General features: G+C 35.9%; 2 protein-coding genes across 2 annotated transcripts in view; both read right to left on the bottom strand.

Annotated features, from left to right (window-relative positions):
- LOC127834822 (uncharacterized) overlaps positions 1-3,325 on the bottom strand; it is a 22,155-nt gene extending 18,830 nt beyond the window's left edge. Inside the window, exons 1-3 of the mRNA XM_052360884.1 lie at positions 3,187-3,325; positions 2,082-2,462; positions 916-1,063 (exon numbers count right to left, since the gene is read on the bottom strand). Of these exons, the coding sequence (XP_052216844.1) occupies positions 916-1,063; positions 2,082-2,462; positions 3,187-3,221 (564 nt within the window). The 5' untranslated portion in view covers positions 3,222-3,325. The remainder of the gene's footprint in view (positions 1-915; positions 1,064-2,081; positions 2,463-3,186) is intronic.
- Positions 3,221-16,048, bottom strand: LOC127834332 (uncharacterized). The gene is made up of 14 exons (XM_052360078.1): positions 16,021-16,048; positions 15,109-15,237; positions 13,365-13,499; positions 12,096-12,221; positions 11,199-11,405; positions 10,523-10,687; positions 9,126-9,309; positions 8,698-8,818; positions 6,623-6,712; positions 5,373-5,783; positions 5,012-5,109; positions 4,663-4,732; positions 3,795-3,974; positions 3,221-3,238 (listed from the first exon to the last, which is right to left on the bottom strand). The coding sequence occupies exons 3-14, from the start codon at positions 13,483-13,485 to the stop codon at positions 3,221-3,223; spliced, it is 1,791 nt and encodes a 596-aa protein (XP_052216038.1). The 5' UTR covers positions 13,486-13,499; positions 15,109-15,237; positions 16,021-16,048.

Below are 16,048 nucleotides of genomic sequence, written 5' to 3'. Positions count from 1 at the left end.
TACTTAAAGGAAGCTCACTTTCCAGCAAAATCAGCCAGAACGTTACTAGCGTGTATTTCGTGTTGATATTCGCTCTTAATTTCGACTTTACTCGGTGCGAACTTTCTTAGTGCGGTGACCTAATTAAAGCTCCACTACAAACAATTGCGGGAAGTAAAGTCGATATATAACGCGAATTTTAATACAAAATAAACAATTATAACATGTTAACTGATATGGCTTACACGTGAGCGTCATTTAAACATTTAACAAATGTAATAAAGCGTATACAACGGCGAAAAATAAGCGAAGCGGCATATACGTCGTCATCTTGACTATCACGTGATTACCCCCTCTGGTTCATGTCCAGTTGGTACGCTGTGTCTTAGGTAATAGCCATATTAAAAACTTCATGTTTTACGGCTTAGAAGAATACACGCCATTTCAAGCCAAATATGTTCAATGATCCTCGTTATGGGCAGACCGGCTGTTCGTTAAGAAAAGAAGACATTCAAACAAAAAATCCATACAAAGCGGAAAGTGGCGTCCCTTAATAGCCTGTGCACCGGCTAATCTGTGACCATACGCGCGCACGTGTTAAGTCCGGTTTTTCAAGACCGAGGTTATCATAATCCAAATGTTTCACCATGAAAATGATTAAAACCATTACTAACAGCTGTTATACAAAGATGTTTGTAGTTAAGTTGAGTAAAACATCACAATTGGGCATTGAGCTTTACGGCTGCATATTGTATACACTTATATTATTATTAATGATTATTAAGTATATTCAAATTCAACATTTTGACAGTCATGCGGTAAAATAGTACTCAAATGACACTTGTATATTACTAAATAGTAAGCGAATAATATTTTGGAAAATGATGATTACACCGGTTGTAGTTGATTCCTGTAAAGCGGAATAATTAAACTTACCCTGCGATTAATGGCACATGTTTGAGATAACGTAGGATTTGCGCGATAGGCGGCGACAAGATTGGACACGGAAACAGCGTTGAAACCGGCAACGTTTGCCTTTGATATGCCTGTCGTATATACCGGGGTTGATACGGCATCAGCGTACCTAAACCAAACATACATGTATATACTATAGTTACAATACGTATTTGTTAAGACACTAGTGCATGAACTGTCACATTGAAGAATGATAAGGTTTCATTAAATATACGCTAATTAAGGAATATGAATTGCATAACCGCATTGATTTCAACAAGTACGTCACATTATTGTTGTCCATGCATTTAAATAAGTAATGGCAAAAAGTATTGATAGTTAATTGAAGCATTTTATCAGCAAAAATACAACTTTCATAACTACAACGTCAGCTATCAAGTAATACATATTGTTTTTAATTTTTCCAAAAGTGTGATACATTTTAAATTCATTGTTTGGAGAATGGTTGTACAATTCGCCAGTGAGCATAATACTGGCCGGTCTCTTTTTCAAACGATGTTAATGGACATAGCTTAACAGGACATTTTTGTTGAATAAAATATCCAGATATGAAATAAAATGGCATTTAGCTATATTAAAGCGAGTATTTACGATTTAGTTTATTGAATATTGAATATTTAAGTCTCGAAAACTTAAACAAACAAATGAATATGACCGAGGAATATTTCAACAATAATTAAATATCTTTATATGGCATAAAAAATATATTGTCCCTCTCTTTTAAATTTATAACGATCAATTTAATGACAATACCGACACGTTTAATAGGATTTATTATTGAACGCGAATTGTGTCAATGGTTCGTATGAAAAAATATTTACAGATAAGTAGTGATTTTCAACCAAAGCAAATGTCTTGTGTCTACGATTGAATAGTCTGCTGTTAAGCAAAATAGTATTTCCAATGAATACCGTTGTTGTTTCGTTTATTTTCTGCTACTACTTCCTTTGAAATTGTATTCTAGTTGTTTCTAATTCTAGTCTTTCATTAATCAACGTATTAGCCCGTGTTGAAACTCTTTGATTTAAATGTTTATTTTCAAAGCACATTACAATTCGTCCATTAGTCAGATTTTCAAATCTTAAAATAAATATTTTGTCATAAAAATAGGTAAATCAGATACAAACCATCCCACAACATAGTACTGCGTCTCGTTCTTGTTTTCAAACAAGCATTCTGCAAACGACTTGTACGATCCATCTTGTTGCTGTTTGTATATAACGTGAAGGACGACATCAACCGGGGAAATCGGATCAGGTTTCGGGGCCTGTATCCACGGTTCACCCATTTCAGAGGATGTCATTGCGGGTGATGACTTGTCGCATTTGACGGACCCACTGTAGTTGAAGAAAGTCGTTATTGGATAGTATTCCGTTTGTATCTCAATATATTCGCCGTCCTCTTCCAATTCACCTTCGGCTGGGCAATGACATTCGTACACATCCTCGCTGTATTCGTACTGGGTTGGACTGGTTTTGGGCACGAACATGCTCTCTTCGGCTGTTAATCTGAAGTGTAAAATGTGAGCAACTTATAAAAAAGTATCATTATATTGTATAAACGTATTGCGGAGATTTCGTATTCAGCTTTCAGACTATCAAAGCGCTCGAAAGAAAAAAGCATATATAAACAAGAGATGTGTTTGTCAGAAACACAATGACCCCTATTGCGCCGCTTTGAAATAAAATTTCAACATATCATTTGGCAGGTTTAGAAAATATATCCCTTTAATGCTTATTACTTCCCTTAGATTTGTTTTTTAGACCTTTGACCTTGAAGGATGACCTTGACCTTGACATTTCACCACTCAAAATGTGCAGATCTATGCACAGACAGACAGACAGACAGACAGACAGACAGACAAACAGATAGACAGACAGACAGTCATTTAGACAGACAGACAGACAGACAGACAGACAGACAGACAGACAGACAGACAGACAGACAGACAGACAGACAGACAGACAGACAGACAGACAGACAGACAGACAGACAGACAGACAGACAGACAGACAGACAGACAGACAGACAGACAGACAGACAGACAGACAGACAGACAGACAGACAGACAGACAGACAGACAGACAGACAGACAGACAGACAGACAGACAGACAGACAGACAGACAGACAGACAGACAGACAGACAGACAGACAGACAGACAGACAATATACCCCCGATATTTCGATCCGGGGCATAACAAACAAAAAGCATATCGAATGAGCATTCTTACAGCCATTCTTTGAAAAAGCCGGCGCTGTTCAGCATTATGTTTCCCGTTTTTCCTTTGTAGGCATCATCCTCAAAATTACACAGACCTTGAAGTTCGCCGAAATTTTCTCTGCTCTGGGCATCGGTTGTGTTGATCAACAAGTAATGTGTGCCGTTGTTCGTCTCTAAGGTTCCTTCCATACCATTTAGAAGTTGACCCTGAATTATGAAAATCATAATCAAAGCTAATCGAAGGAAATTATCAGAGGTTGTTGTTTATTTATTTTTAAATTGAACATTCGCCGACTAACTACGACGTTCGTGAGATGCTCTTAACCGGTGGTAAGGCTTCCACTGATTTGTATTGGCCGGTTAATTGTTGCGACCCCAGTTGCATTATTTGTTGTGTGTTGTGGGTTATGTCTTTTCTTTTCTGTCTAATTGCTTTGATGTTTTTCTATTAAATGAGGGAGCATAATACGTGTGTTCTCTTGCTGCTACGCTGACGTTGTCCATTTTAAAAGAGTGTTTATGTTAACAAAATGTTCCGAATGTATAAGTCTTGAGGTTGCTGTATATTCGGTACCTTACAAGAGACGATTGTATGCAACAAAGAGAACATAAAATTACCCAGCCGTCTTGGTTACGGTACATTACATCCTCCTCTGTATCAGACACCCAGGTGAAGCCATTAACCTTGAGTCCCCCACAGATTCCGTATGAGAATATCTTGTTACCATCCCTGTGGGTCCAACCGCACACGCACACCCCATTGGATGACTCCGCGCACTTTTCAGTTTTAATGTGACCCTGACAATGGATTAAATGAAAACATATGTTCAACAACATTTTCTCTGACTTTCTTAGCGAGGGTTGTTTCTCAAACATCCTTAGCTGAATCTATTGACGTTTGCAACAATTTGCTTCTGTTTTCTAAATACAAATTAACCAACAATGTTTTAAGCACAATAGTATATTTACAAGTGTTTTGGATTCAAACAAAACAATGGTAGACGTCCTCCAACAATTCCAAGATTAATCTTAAGTACATTAACCAGAACGTATCATGTGTATGCTTAAATTTAAAGTTGTATCATATAAGTTGTCGCGACAATGTTTACATAATAAAGAATTACATCTAGAAACACAGCATCAAGAATTATATAATAAAGTCAATGATTTGCGTGCACATTTAGAGTTCACTCGAGTCAATATTCCACTCTTATATATTGGTCTTTGGGCCAAAAGAAGTATTATTTAATTAATCTCATGATTCTAAAATACATAAAACCGTACTTGGTATCGCCATGCAAGAATTACAAAAAAGCACTTTTTACCCGGTAACTCACTTACTATGCATATAGAGCATCGAAGAAAAATACCAACTGCCTGCGTTGGTTAATTCCTAAGCATCAAAACTATAAATCGAAATTGCATTCCCCGTCATCAAAGACGAATCGAGACGAAAAAACAGCAATAGATAAATTTACATTATTACCTCTGTTGGGAAGCCTACACTTCTTACAAAGAGGAACTCTCCCACACTGTCAATATCCAGAGTCCATTGTCTGAAAGCATGTGAACATGGAAGTTGTGTATTATATTTCTTATTGGTTAAGCTGCAGTGTGCTTGTATTTTCATCATAATATTGGTCAGCATTCAGTGTAAATCGTTCGAAACAAACATTAGAAATACGGTCACATATTGGAATACCCGTCTATTTTACATACCGGAATCATACAAACGTATTGTTATTTATTAAACCTGTTGCAGGTGTTCGTTCTGATATATTTTAAGTTTTTAGAGTGAGTTAAATGAATGTACTACAGAGAATTAATGTACATACTTGTCGCCCGTCGATTTAACAAGCACTTGTAGCTTTCTCTGGTGATCCCAAATTATGTCACATTTTGATCGGAGTTTGCTTTGATCCTCGATGTAGATCTGTACAGGAAATATAACACATGAACACTATATAGATCGATAGATTCAATGCATGAAAAGCGAAGAGAAGCGATTTTGGAATAAATAAAACGCTTTTAAAATAAGCAACATGCATTAAATCGTTCAAAAGACAAAAACACGGAAGTAGGAATAGGAAGCAATAGGAACTGATCGCACAACCTATGTGTACGTAAAACGGCCAGAAAATAAAACACAAACATAGCACGATATGTCACTCTGATACTGTGTCCACTTGCTCGTACCTTCACGTCCGGCAAAGCAAATGAGTCCCACAGGCGATGACCGATGGGCTTATCAGGTGCACAATACTTCTCCACGAACATGTCGTCCGTTGTGTCTGCGTCAATCAGATGTTTCGTTGCTGTTCCAGTAAGGGAATCCCATATGTAGGTATTATTTTCAAACGAGGAGAAAAAACCATGCTTCACAGACTCTGTGTAGGTCAGCCAGCTTCCGTACCGGTCAAGGCCGGCTTTAGTGAGACCTATAAGGCGGACGCCACATTGCGGCCTGTCCGAGCAGCCACCACCTATGTTCAACTTGTACTCGACCTCACAGATGAATTCTGTGGAGTTTCCTCGGCAACCCACTGGAGTGTTGAACGGTGACATGGCGATGACGGCTTTGCCGGTCGAATCGACACTGTATGCTCGCTGAAAAGCAATAATTCAAATGTTGAACCTAATTTGACATTGCCCGCGTTTCATTCTTTTATGAAAAGAATAAGTATGTGCTTTTGATACAGGTCGTTTACAATATCATTTTTCCGAGACGGCCGATAAGCTTCACGTTAGAATACATGAACAATAAAAGGACACGTGAAAAAACAAAAGGAAACAATTTAAATTTTAAAAGATCCTTCTGGCATCTATTTATTTACATATGTATCATGCTGATATTTAATGTCTTTTCGATGCGAATCATTTTTATCCTTGCCATTAAAAGGGCCTAATTTTAAATGTTAACAATTTGGAAAACGCTTATCTTGCTTAATAATTTACAAACCTTCTTGTGTTCTCTATAGTGATAGGCAAACTACATGTTCTTTCAAATATATTGACAATGAAATTAAACATTTTGGAAGAGTTTTAGTCTGATGAAACTTTACGTTAACGGCTCCAATTTGAGTGTTTACACACTTAATACTGTAGCACAACTCATATTCGACGGCACTGATTTAAAACAAATGACTTGTTTCGTGGAAAAACATTTTCGAGGTTCATTTCTAATTTTGGAAAAAAGATAATTTCCGATGATTTTTTGTTAAATTCTTAACAGGAAATTAAAGAAAATTATTGTCCTATGAATAATAATGATTGTTCAATACTTAAACTGAAAGCGATTAGTAATCGTCAAACTTTCTCAAGGAAGTTTTGTCCCAAATTATTAAAATCTTTTCACTTTAAAAAAGTGTATGCAAGTGGTAAGATGGGTTCGGAATGATTATCAATGTATCAATACAATCAATCTCATATGGTTTCAAATATCTCACCGGAATTTCGCCCACAAAGATATAGTCGCTTGTCTCCGGTTGCGATGGTTTGCCAGTCCTGTTGATGGACACTGTCATCGAACATTGCAACTGAAATCCCACCATAAGAGCTCAGATGATACCACTATTTAAATCTTAAAACCAGGTCCGTATTCATCAAACAATTATAAGACGTACGCCTTAGAATACTGACTATTATTTAAATTGGAATATTCAAGAATTGCTTTAATTCCTAATCAAACTTGACATTTTCATTATCTATGTTCATAATGTTTCATGTTTGGTAAATAGATAATCGTAAGTGGTGGACTCTATGTAAGGATAGAGTTTTTTTCTTTGTTACTAAGAATAGGTTTGGTACTAAGGGCCCGGTGTTTGATTTCGGGATTCAAGAAGGTATGTTCGCATTAATGCAAAAGTATTTTTCACCTGAACACATTCTATATAGATTTATTATATAACCTTGTCTAGATCAACAGTAAAAAAACAACCTGGTTTATAATTAAATCCATTAAAGGGGCGTGCGAACAAATTTTAAAAAATCATCTTAATCAAACAGATTACATTGCAGATGACTTGCATTTATTATTGCATAAACTCTATCTATAATGCCCTCTGGCGGGTTGAAGAAACTTTGCAAAAGGAGGGCTTGAACGTGAGAAATCGTGTATTAACAAGGCGATTCACGTGCCGTTCAAGCCCTGTTATGTGTTTTTCTTATCCATAAACTGGTCCACGCGCAGTTACTACCCATGATTCATTGGATTCAATGATGTTATTATGAACTTTGTTAATAACTCCAGCCTTTGACGACTTCCCAATCATAAATGGGGAACTGAATAAGCACCAGTTTCCTCATGCATGCAGTGATAAAGGTAATGAGTATTTCAATCCACTTGTCAAATTATACAATCTGCACTCTCGTGACAACAGCTTTATTTTTTGGCAACGTCAATGAAGTTAAGGTTATTTACTCAACACTTTCAAAAGACTATGCTGTAAATGTGTTTATGTACTTCCGACGTTCCTGATGTATGCTTTAAATACTTCAGTGACAATATGTTGGCAGTATTAATTTAAATTTTATATTGAAAACTGCCTATCCGAAGGTAAAGCCTCGTCATTTCTGATGATAACCGAGTAAGGCATATGTTTAACACAACCTTGAACTGTATGACGTCATATGAAATAATCGAATTATTTTGTCGATGTCGAATGAACAAGACATATTGTTTTTAATGTTATTTTAATTTATTTTGGTATTTGTAATTTGTTTATGCAATAGTAGCGAAAATACGCATTTGCTCGGAAATGACCATCTGCGGGCGTTCTCAAAATCCGTTCCTGCCCTCGTCCTGCGCACTCGGACAGAAACGGATTTTTCGAGCGCCCGTAGATGATCATGTCCTCGAAAACTTGTTTATCCCTCTATTGATTGTCGTTCCTTGACTTATATAAAATCTGCAAGTGTTTAATGTTTCACCTGAAAATACAACTGCAAAACGTTATTCTTACCTTCCATTAGAAGTCAAAAACAACAACAGAATATTGATGTGATTTCAGAAATTTTTGGCTTAACATTTCTTCTGAAATAAGGCCAATCACTGTTCACCCCATGTATACAACTGTATTTTTTATATTTCGCTTAGATACGAACACTTTTAATGTGCAACATGTGATCGAAGATCGTAAAAAACACAAATAAGAAATCTTCCCATTAGACTTGCAAAACACAGTCCCAAACGCAGGGTTAATCAAGCATGTTAGCATTCTTCTTAACGTTCTTATTTCAATTGCACAAATATTAACTAATTTAATAACCGAAATAATGTTCGTTTATCAATGCATGTATGTTTAGGTGAAAAAATTTAACGTGTGTTGTCCCTAGAAGTACAAAAACTGTCAAATGCCTGCGCTGGTTAATTCCTACGCATCACAACTGTAAATCAGCGTTGGAGGACTTCTTATCAACAACAAATTCAAACATGGTCTTAACAAGCATAGCTGAAATATATAAATGTTCATGTATTTATTAAAGTTAAATGCGATACGGTCAATCGTGAACTTAAGTTTACCTCGAATCCAAGAGCAGCAACACCGCATTCGTCTAGAATCTCCGATTCATTAATTATTAATTTATTAAGTTCAATCAATTGCACAGGTCCATAAGTCTTGCAGTGTTTTCCATTCACGTACCTGAAAAACGAAAAATGTATATCTACTTTATACGCAACAGCTTGTCTATAGTTTGTGTATGTTTGTATGTGCTTTGCAGAGAGCAGTGCAAATATCTTTAAAAGTTATTCACATTTATTTTTACCATGTATATTTGTTTTGCATATATATCGGCGTTTATTATACAGGAACATAATTATTCTATTTCAAAGAGTGTGTTGTTACTAAATGTGATTTGGTCCGAGAAATTCCGTTTTCGTAAGGAATTATTTCCATTACATACGATATTTTAATGCGTGTATGAGTTTTGTTATGCACACTTACTTACCAATTAGCTGTAATAAATTTATCGTCATTGGCTTTGTCATATATGTTAACACCCTGCTCAATTGTGCAATTAAACTGTATGCCAGGCACAAATTCACCATTTTGTTCCTCGAAGTAGAGATGTTGGTTTACCCTAACGCTGTACTTCCCGTTTTCAAACGGCTGACCCGAGGGAACATTGGAATCTGCGGAAATATAGCATTTAAAAAATCTTAACTACCTTGACCCACATTTAAGAGAGGATTTCTACTTTTGAAATTCTGTCTCAACCATTTTTTAGTCCAAGGAGAACAGTTTGTTAGTCAAAAGCAAGAATATGCCCTTAAGGAGGGATTTTCCAGTGTCAAAACGTTTGCCGAAGAACAACAGTAAAAACTAGAGGAAAATGTAACACCGTTTTAATATGTTACATTTTTTTTTCGTAAATAACATTTTAAGAAAGGAATTCAACTTTTGAAACGACTTCCTCAGTGCAAGATTGGTTTTAAAAAGTATTTGTTTAACTATTGCATATTGCCTTTATCAAATTGTACCAGCAATTTTACGTCCCTACAACAGGGGGAACATTGGAATTCACAGAGGAAAGGTTTTTTTAACAACATGATGTGTATTGCTTATATCAATATATAAAAGTGTATTTTGCATCCGCGCAAATGCAACATTGGGCTCTGTCGAGACAATGTTATGTGAAACCATCATGTTTTGCCTGTATCAATTTTTGAGTCTTTGTTAACGGAGAGTTTAACTTGATGCAATAACGGCTTCCACGAAGAAAAAAAAACGAAGTTACATTTAAATCCACTAAAATATGTGTAGCCATACAAATGTTATACCATATTTATCATCCGATGAATATTCGAAACCAACCAGCAGACAAATTACAACATCGAAGCTATAATAAACACAGATTACACATGATATTTTCAAGACGTCAGTATATTATGGTTCTTACAAAAATCGAAAAACGTTCTATATGTAGACCTCAAAAATCGATCATAGACCATACAACTCCTGCGATTAAGAAGAGAAGTTGAGTTATTGATATTCTTGGTTTTGCATTATCTTTGAGATAACCTCTATTAATGCATAAATAGTTCAATGCTAACAGTGGGATGCATTTAATGTTTTTCTTCGTAGGAATCTGGTAAAAAAAACAACTTTTTCTCTTATTCCGAGTGACAACGAACATTAAGTTTTGTTTTTCATGAGCGGTTCTATGGATTGAAATGACAATCCACATATGATATATAAATAATACATTTCGTAGTTCGTCTAATACGCAAAACCGTTAATACTACTCTTTATACTACCAGTTTAGCTCACGGCCAAGAAAAAAAGGTAATTTAACGAATATTTCAATATTGTAATTCAATGTACTGGTTAAAACTGCCTTCCTACCCAAACAAAAGCCTGCGTAAGCGACCGGAAGTTTTGGAAGCAGCACACGATTCTTTGCGCCACATCGCCTAATGGAGACCGGATATTTCTCTTTGATCCCGGAATCACCGCCTATTATAACCTCCCTTTGAACTGTGTCTCCGTCAGCCAGTGAAATGATAGGGGCTATGAAATACATGGTATGAACATTATAAAAATCATTTGCTGTTGTTGTTTTTGTTGGTTTTATGTTGTTGGTGTGTTGTTGTTTTGTTGGTTTTGAAGCTGTTTTAATGTTTTTTTGCACGTTTTCGTTTGTTATTTTTATTGTAGTTTAGCCACTTGTTGTGGTTCATGCAATAATACACGGAAGGTTAATAAGATTCTCGTTCTAGGAAAACGTTGCTTAATGTACGCACGTAAAAGAGCTTCCCAGATTTAACTGTGTAGTCCGAAGAATACCAGATACGACTGTTTCGCCTGTTATATCATGTTTCAGTAAAAGGAAGTCTCTTCTAAGCAAAAAACAAAAATTAGGTTGAACGTGCTGTCCCTTGTTTAGGCAAAGCGAACTGTGGACGACGTAGTACGCATATGAATTAAGCCCCCATTTTCCCAGAGTGAGACATATAAAGTTAAACATTATTTATCGTTAAGTGAATACTATATGTTACTTAGACTTCCAGGAAGCGCTTACCCCCGGTCATGTATACAGGATGCAGAGTCGCACAATCACCGGGCTTCACAGAGCTGTTCGTCGACAACATGTGTTGACCAAGGTCGAACCAATCGCTTTCTCTAGATTGACCGTCGTTGATCAGGACTTCGGTTTTCGCGGCGCGGTAGGAAGGCGACCGCCGGTCAATTTCCGGTAGAGGTCTCACATGCTCTACGCAGTCCATGCCTAAATAGTTGGGCAAGTGAGCAATACAATATTAAATATTAAATCTTAGCGATCGAACATATTTTTTTCCTTATTTTTGCCGTTATATAACTGCTTTCAGTGCTTACAACCTCCCAGGTAGAAGGCAAAATTGATATATATATTTATATTTATTATGTTTTCCCAAAATGCCCAGAATCGTGTGAATCTCTGCGTGCAGTGTGAAATTAACACTGACGTCTGGGGCTTTGGTGTATAGAACATTATTATACTATACAAGCATTAAAACATATGTTGGCACACGTCCTTGGTACCAAACCAATGAATGTGTTAAATGAATTTCTTATGCGATATATTAGTAAACATTTCGTTTAACTGAACGATGCATATGGATTTTTTATACAAAACTATGAAATGATTAAAATCAAATTAAATGAACGGCGACGCCAAACTTATGATCTTAAGATCTATATCAAAATCGAATTTTAGATACTAAAAGATCTTTAGAATTGTGATAAAATGCAATTGCTTATTGTTAATGATAAGTTTTGTAAAATGATTTCACATTTAAACATTTTTTAAATGACATGTCTTCTAGACAAACAAATAAATACTTATATTAACTAAACTGCTTAATAATAATATTGATATTAATATGAAATTGCACCTTTTATTAATCAATCACAACTGCTGTAAGCTTGTTAAACTCACTTGACATGCATTGATAGTTAGCTTCCATTGTGTCGGAGGTGCAGGTACAGACGCCATCCAGACACTCGGAGCCGTCGAGATATTGGCCACACCAATCTTCGTATCCCGTGCAGTTTTCGCCCAAAACTGAAAACAGATTGTTTGCGTTCATTAATTATTTCGCCTAAAACATAAAACAGATTGAGTTTATGAAATATTCGCACAGAACTGATAGCAGAGTGTGTGTGTTCATGAATAGTTTTCCCCAAAACTGAAAACAATCTGTGTGTCTTTATTTATACTTATATCGCCCAATTAACCCGATACTCACCAGATTGCAAAAAGTGACTTGTTCTCACATTTGTGTTGTTTTTTTAATTATGAAACTGATTGCTTTTACTAAAAAACTTTTTTAATGTTTTAAATTTAAAAAAAACACTGAACAAAGATGGCGAACACAATTCGTTTTTTTTTTAAATTAGGATGATTGTTTAAATAGTATGTCGGTTAGAAAGTTTTTCCTTTGTTATCGATGACACTCTACACACACGCTTTGTTTTCTGCTTTCGATGGATGATTACGTATAAATAAACGTGGACATTGATGAATTACTATTCGACCTTAAAACAGATACGTTTATAATAAAAACGGCGAATTAACAAAAGGAAGTGTAACTAGAGTATCCATTACATCGTGTGTGATTAGTTGAATATTTGTTCTATCGTTCCAACGGTTCCCTTTCGACATGTGTCGTACAGAATTAGCGTACTTAAACAGTTTTGACATAAATCAACAGCCCGACTGCAAATTTCATTTTATATAATGGCTCTACATGTTTTATCTACTGTGCAGTCAACACTTTAATTTTATTTTCCACAGTGCGTCTATCTTTCCCAAAGTCGTGGACGAAGTACTTAAATTTTACTTCAATGCAAATAAATACACATATGCGTATTGGATAAAGTGTCTGCCAGTGACCTTCAAATTGCGAGTTCGATCCCCGTTACTGGAGCGTTCTTTGATCACCACGGTCTCTGCGTTACGCAAAGCACTGGTTCTACCTATTAGCGGCCTCAATTGCGTTCCAACAAGCGTAAGGCTTTCGACACAATCAAGCTTACATACGCATGTTCAAACATGATAACATCAGAAACGTAGAAATAAGCGATGCTTTGAACGGATTGAGAGCCTTCAGGACGGGTTATATTTTATAGAGTTGAAAGTTAATTTTATGCAACATGGTGTTGTTTCGCCATTGCAGAAAACGTTTGTAAATAACTTAACACTTACTAGGATAACACTCCCCTTCGCGCGCGTAGAAGCCTGCATCACAAGCGCATGTCCCTGTAGCCAAACTGCAGATCGTCTGGTTGGTCAAGCTTCTGCACTGTCGGTCCGTCAGACATTGCATGCCCAAGGTGGTATCTAAATGTTCCATGAATCAATGCCTTCATAATCATAAACACTGTTGTATCTTAATGTTCAATTAAGCAATGCCTTCAGATTCATAAACAATGTTGTATCTCAATGTTCAATTTAGCAATGCCCTCAGATTCATAACCAAGGCTGCATCTTAATGTTCAATGAAGCAAAGCCTTTAAATTCATACCAAGGCTTAATCTAAATGTTCGATTAAGAAACCGCTTCAAATGCATAACCAAGGCTGCATCTTAATGTATAATTCGGCAATGCCTACAAATACAGAACCAAGGGTGTATCTAAATGTTCAATTAAGCAATGCCTTTAGATGCATAACTAAGACTGCATATAAATGTTCAATTTATAGATATTTTAGATGCAGAACAAAAGATATATATCAAAGTTCAATTCAACAACGCATTCTGATACATAATACCCAAGACAGTGTCATAATGAACAAACAATCGGAATCTCAACATGCCGATATAAAGACGGAGCTTAATTAAATAAAGACATTGTAGTATGATCATGCACACAAAGTGTTTCCTATACATAGCACAATCGTGTATGAACTTAAATGCATAAATGTGTATACATTGTATGTTTTAAGCTTAATCTGACTTTAGCGAGAAAGTGTACGTTGGCACAGTAATAACATTCAAACACGTGGTGTTAACAGAGCTTAATCAGGATTCCTTGCTATATACATAAATGATATGCAATATATCACCTTTTCATTAGTTTTTACCTTTTAAGTCTAATTCTAAATACGATAACAGTTAATATACGCTCAAAAGCTTTTGATGCGTTGTCATGTTTTGAAAAAAATTGCCGATAATTTAATAATAAAATAGTAAACGTATGTCGTATCTAAGTGTATCTTGTTTATTTATTGCTATACAATCAGCACATAAATAACCATATTGCTGCCATTGGGAATGAATTGCATGTACTTTGAACAAATTAACAAGCCCATTGTCCGATTGCACTTTATACCGATGACTAAGGAGAGTTAACAATTGCGATACATTACTTAACTGTCTACTGATATCTCAGAGGAGGTAACAAGTGCGAAGAGTTAATTAACTGTTTCTGATAGTTCGGAGATGGCAACAACTGCGAGTAGTCTTCAGGATCGTAAGCTAAAAAGTAATATCTGAATGAAACAATGAGACATTCAATTCTCGTTGTGCAGTACGTGTTTCTCTCACAGGCATCTCCCGTGTATTGGCAATATGCTGTTAACATTGTGTTTACCGTATCAATGTGTGTTTACCATTATGAGCTTATATATATATACTCGTTCACTACTGCAGAGAAACATACACTAAACCATTCATAAGTCAATAGATAATTACAGATTAAATGCTGATGAAAAGAGAAGAATCACCATATGACTTATATTCTTTCAACGAAAGCTAAGAAGAGTTATGATCCCTAATCCATACATTACTGCAGAAACAATTCTATTAAGACGATACTCCGCCAGATGAGAGAAAAGACGGCATACGCTGATTACATATTGAATAGTGGACCTACAAACTAAGAAGAGGGACCAGACATTCCGTAAACAAGTTCTTTTAAGGAATCCTTAAAATTCGTAAGACATTACTACCTCTTTCGCTCTGACATTTCGTCCCCGTGAGAGTAGTCGTTGGTGGGCAGGAGCAGTAATAGTAGTTGCACGTGAGCACCCCCTTGCAGTCAAAATCGGTGTTACATCGGTCGTACAGCCCGTCTATACCTGCATAAACAATAACATATAAGTCTCGTTCTGGCAGTATGTTCTTCAATGCATGCCCGTAAAGTGTCGTCCTAAATCAGCCTGTGCCGTTCGCACAAATTATTAAGGGACGATACTTTCCGCCTAAACGGGATTTTCGTTTCGGATAGACTTGCTTAAAACAAAGCAAAACCATAGCAGCGGAAAAGTGTCGTCCCTGCTAAGCCATTACCTGATAACAACGGGAAAACCATAATCAACATTATCTCAAGTTCTATCACAAGTCTCAAGTATCTTAATGTTCTTATAATAATTAGCTTTCAAATGTTCAACATGCAAAATTCTACATCCATTGAAATATTACTTTGTAATACTTACAAGATACATAAGCATTTTGGACCTGCATTTTAGGCCAGACATTGGTTTATCAATATTACACGGCATGTATGTATGCAATTAATGTATATTACTTATAATACTTATTTATTACTTGGGTACATATTTTGTTTGTAAAACATACCAGTAAATGGCTTTTAAAATATGGTATTTTCTGTACATTTTACTCAAACGATTTTATTCAGAATTTCAACAAGACGCATTGTCTTCGCCCCTATGTCTACAGCATATCACAATTAGAAAGTTTACACCTAAAGAGTGCCTGTCCTACAGCTGCTCTCAAAATTATTTTCAGTGAATTGATACTTACATTTACTTTGATGTATCACCTATTCATGCCAGAATCACTTTCCGCTTTACTATATTTCTTTAAACATTGACAGTTTACTTTAAACGTGTTATCTTTACCTGTTATATTTGGTCCGGGTGTCCAGTT

The sequence above is a fragment of the Dreissena polymorpha genome, chromosome 6 (assembly GCF_020536995.1).
Source record: "Dreissena polymorpha isolate Duluth1 chromosome 6, UMN_Dpol_1.0, whole genome shotgun sequence".
Classification (NCBI taxonomy): Eukaryota; Metazoa; Mollusca; class Bivalvia; order Myida; family Dreissenidae; genus Dreissena; species Dreissena polymorpha.
This window is presented reverse-complemented; position numbering and strand designations above follow the sequence as displayed.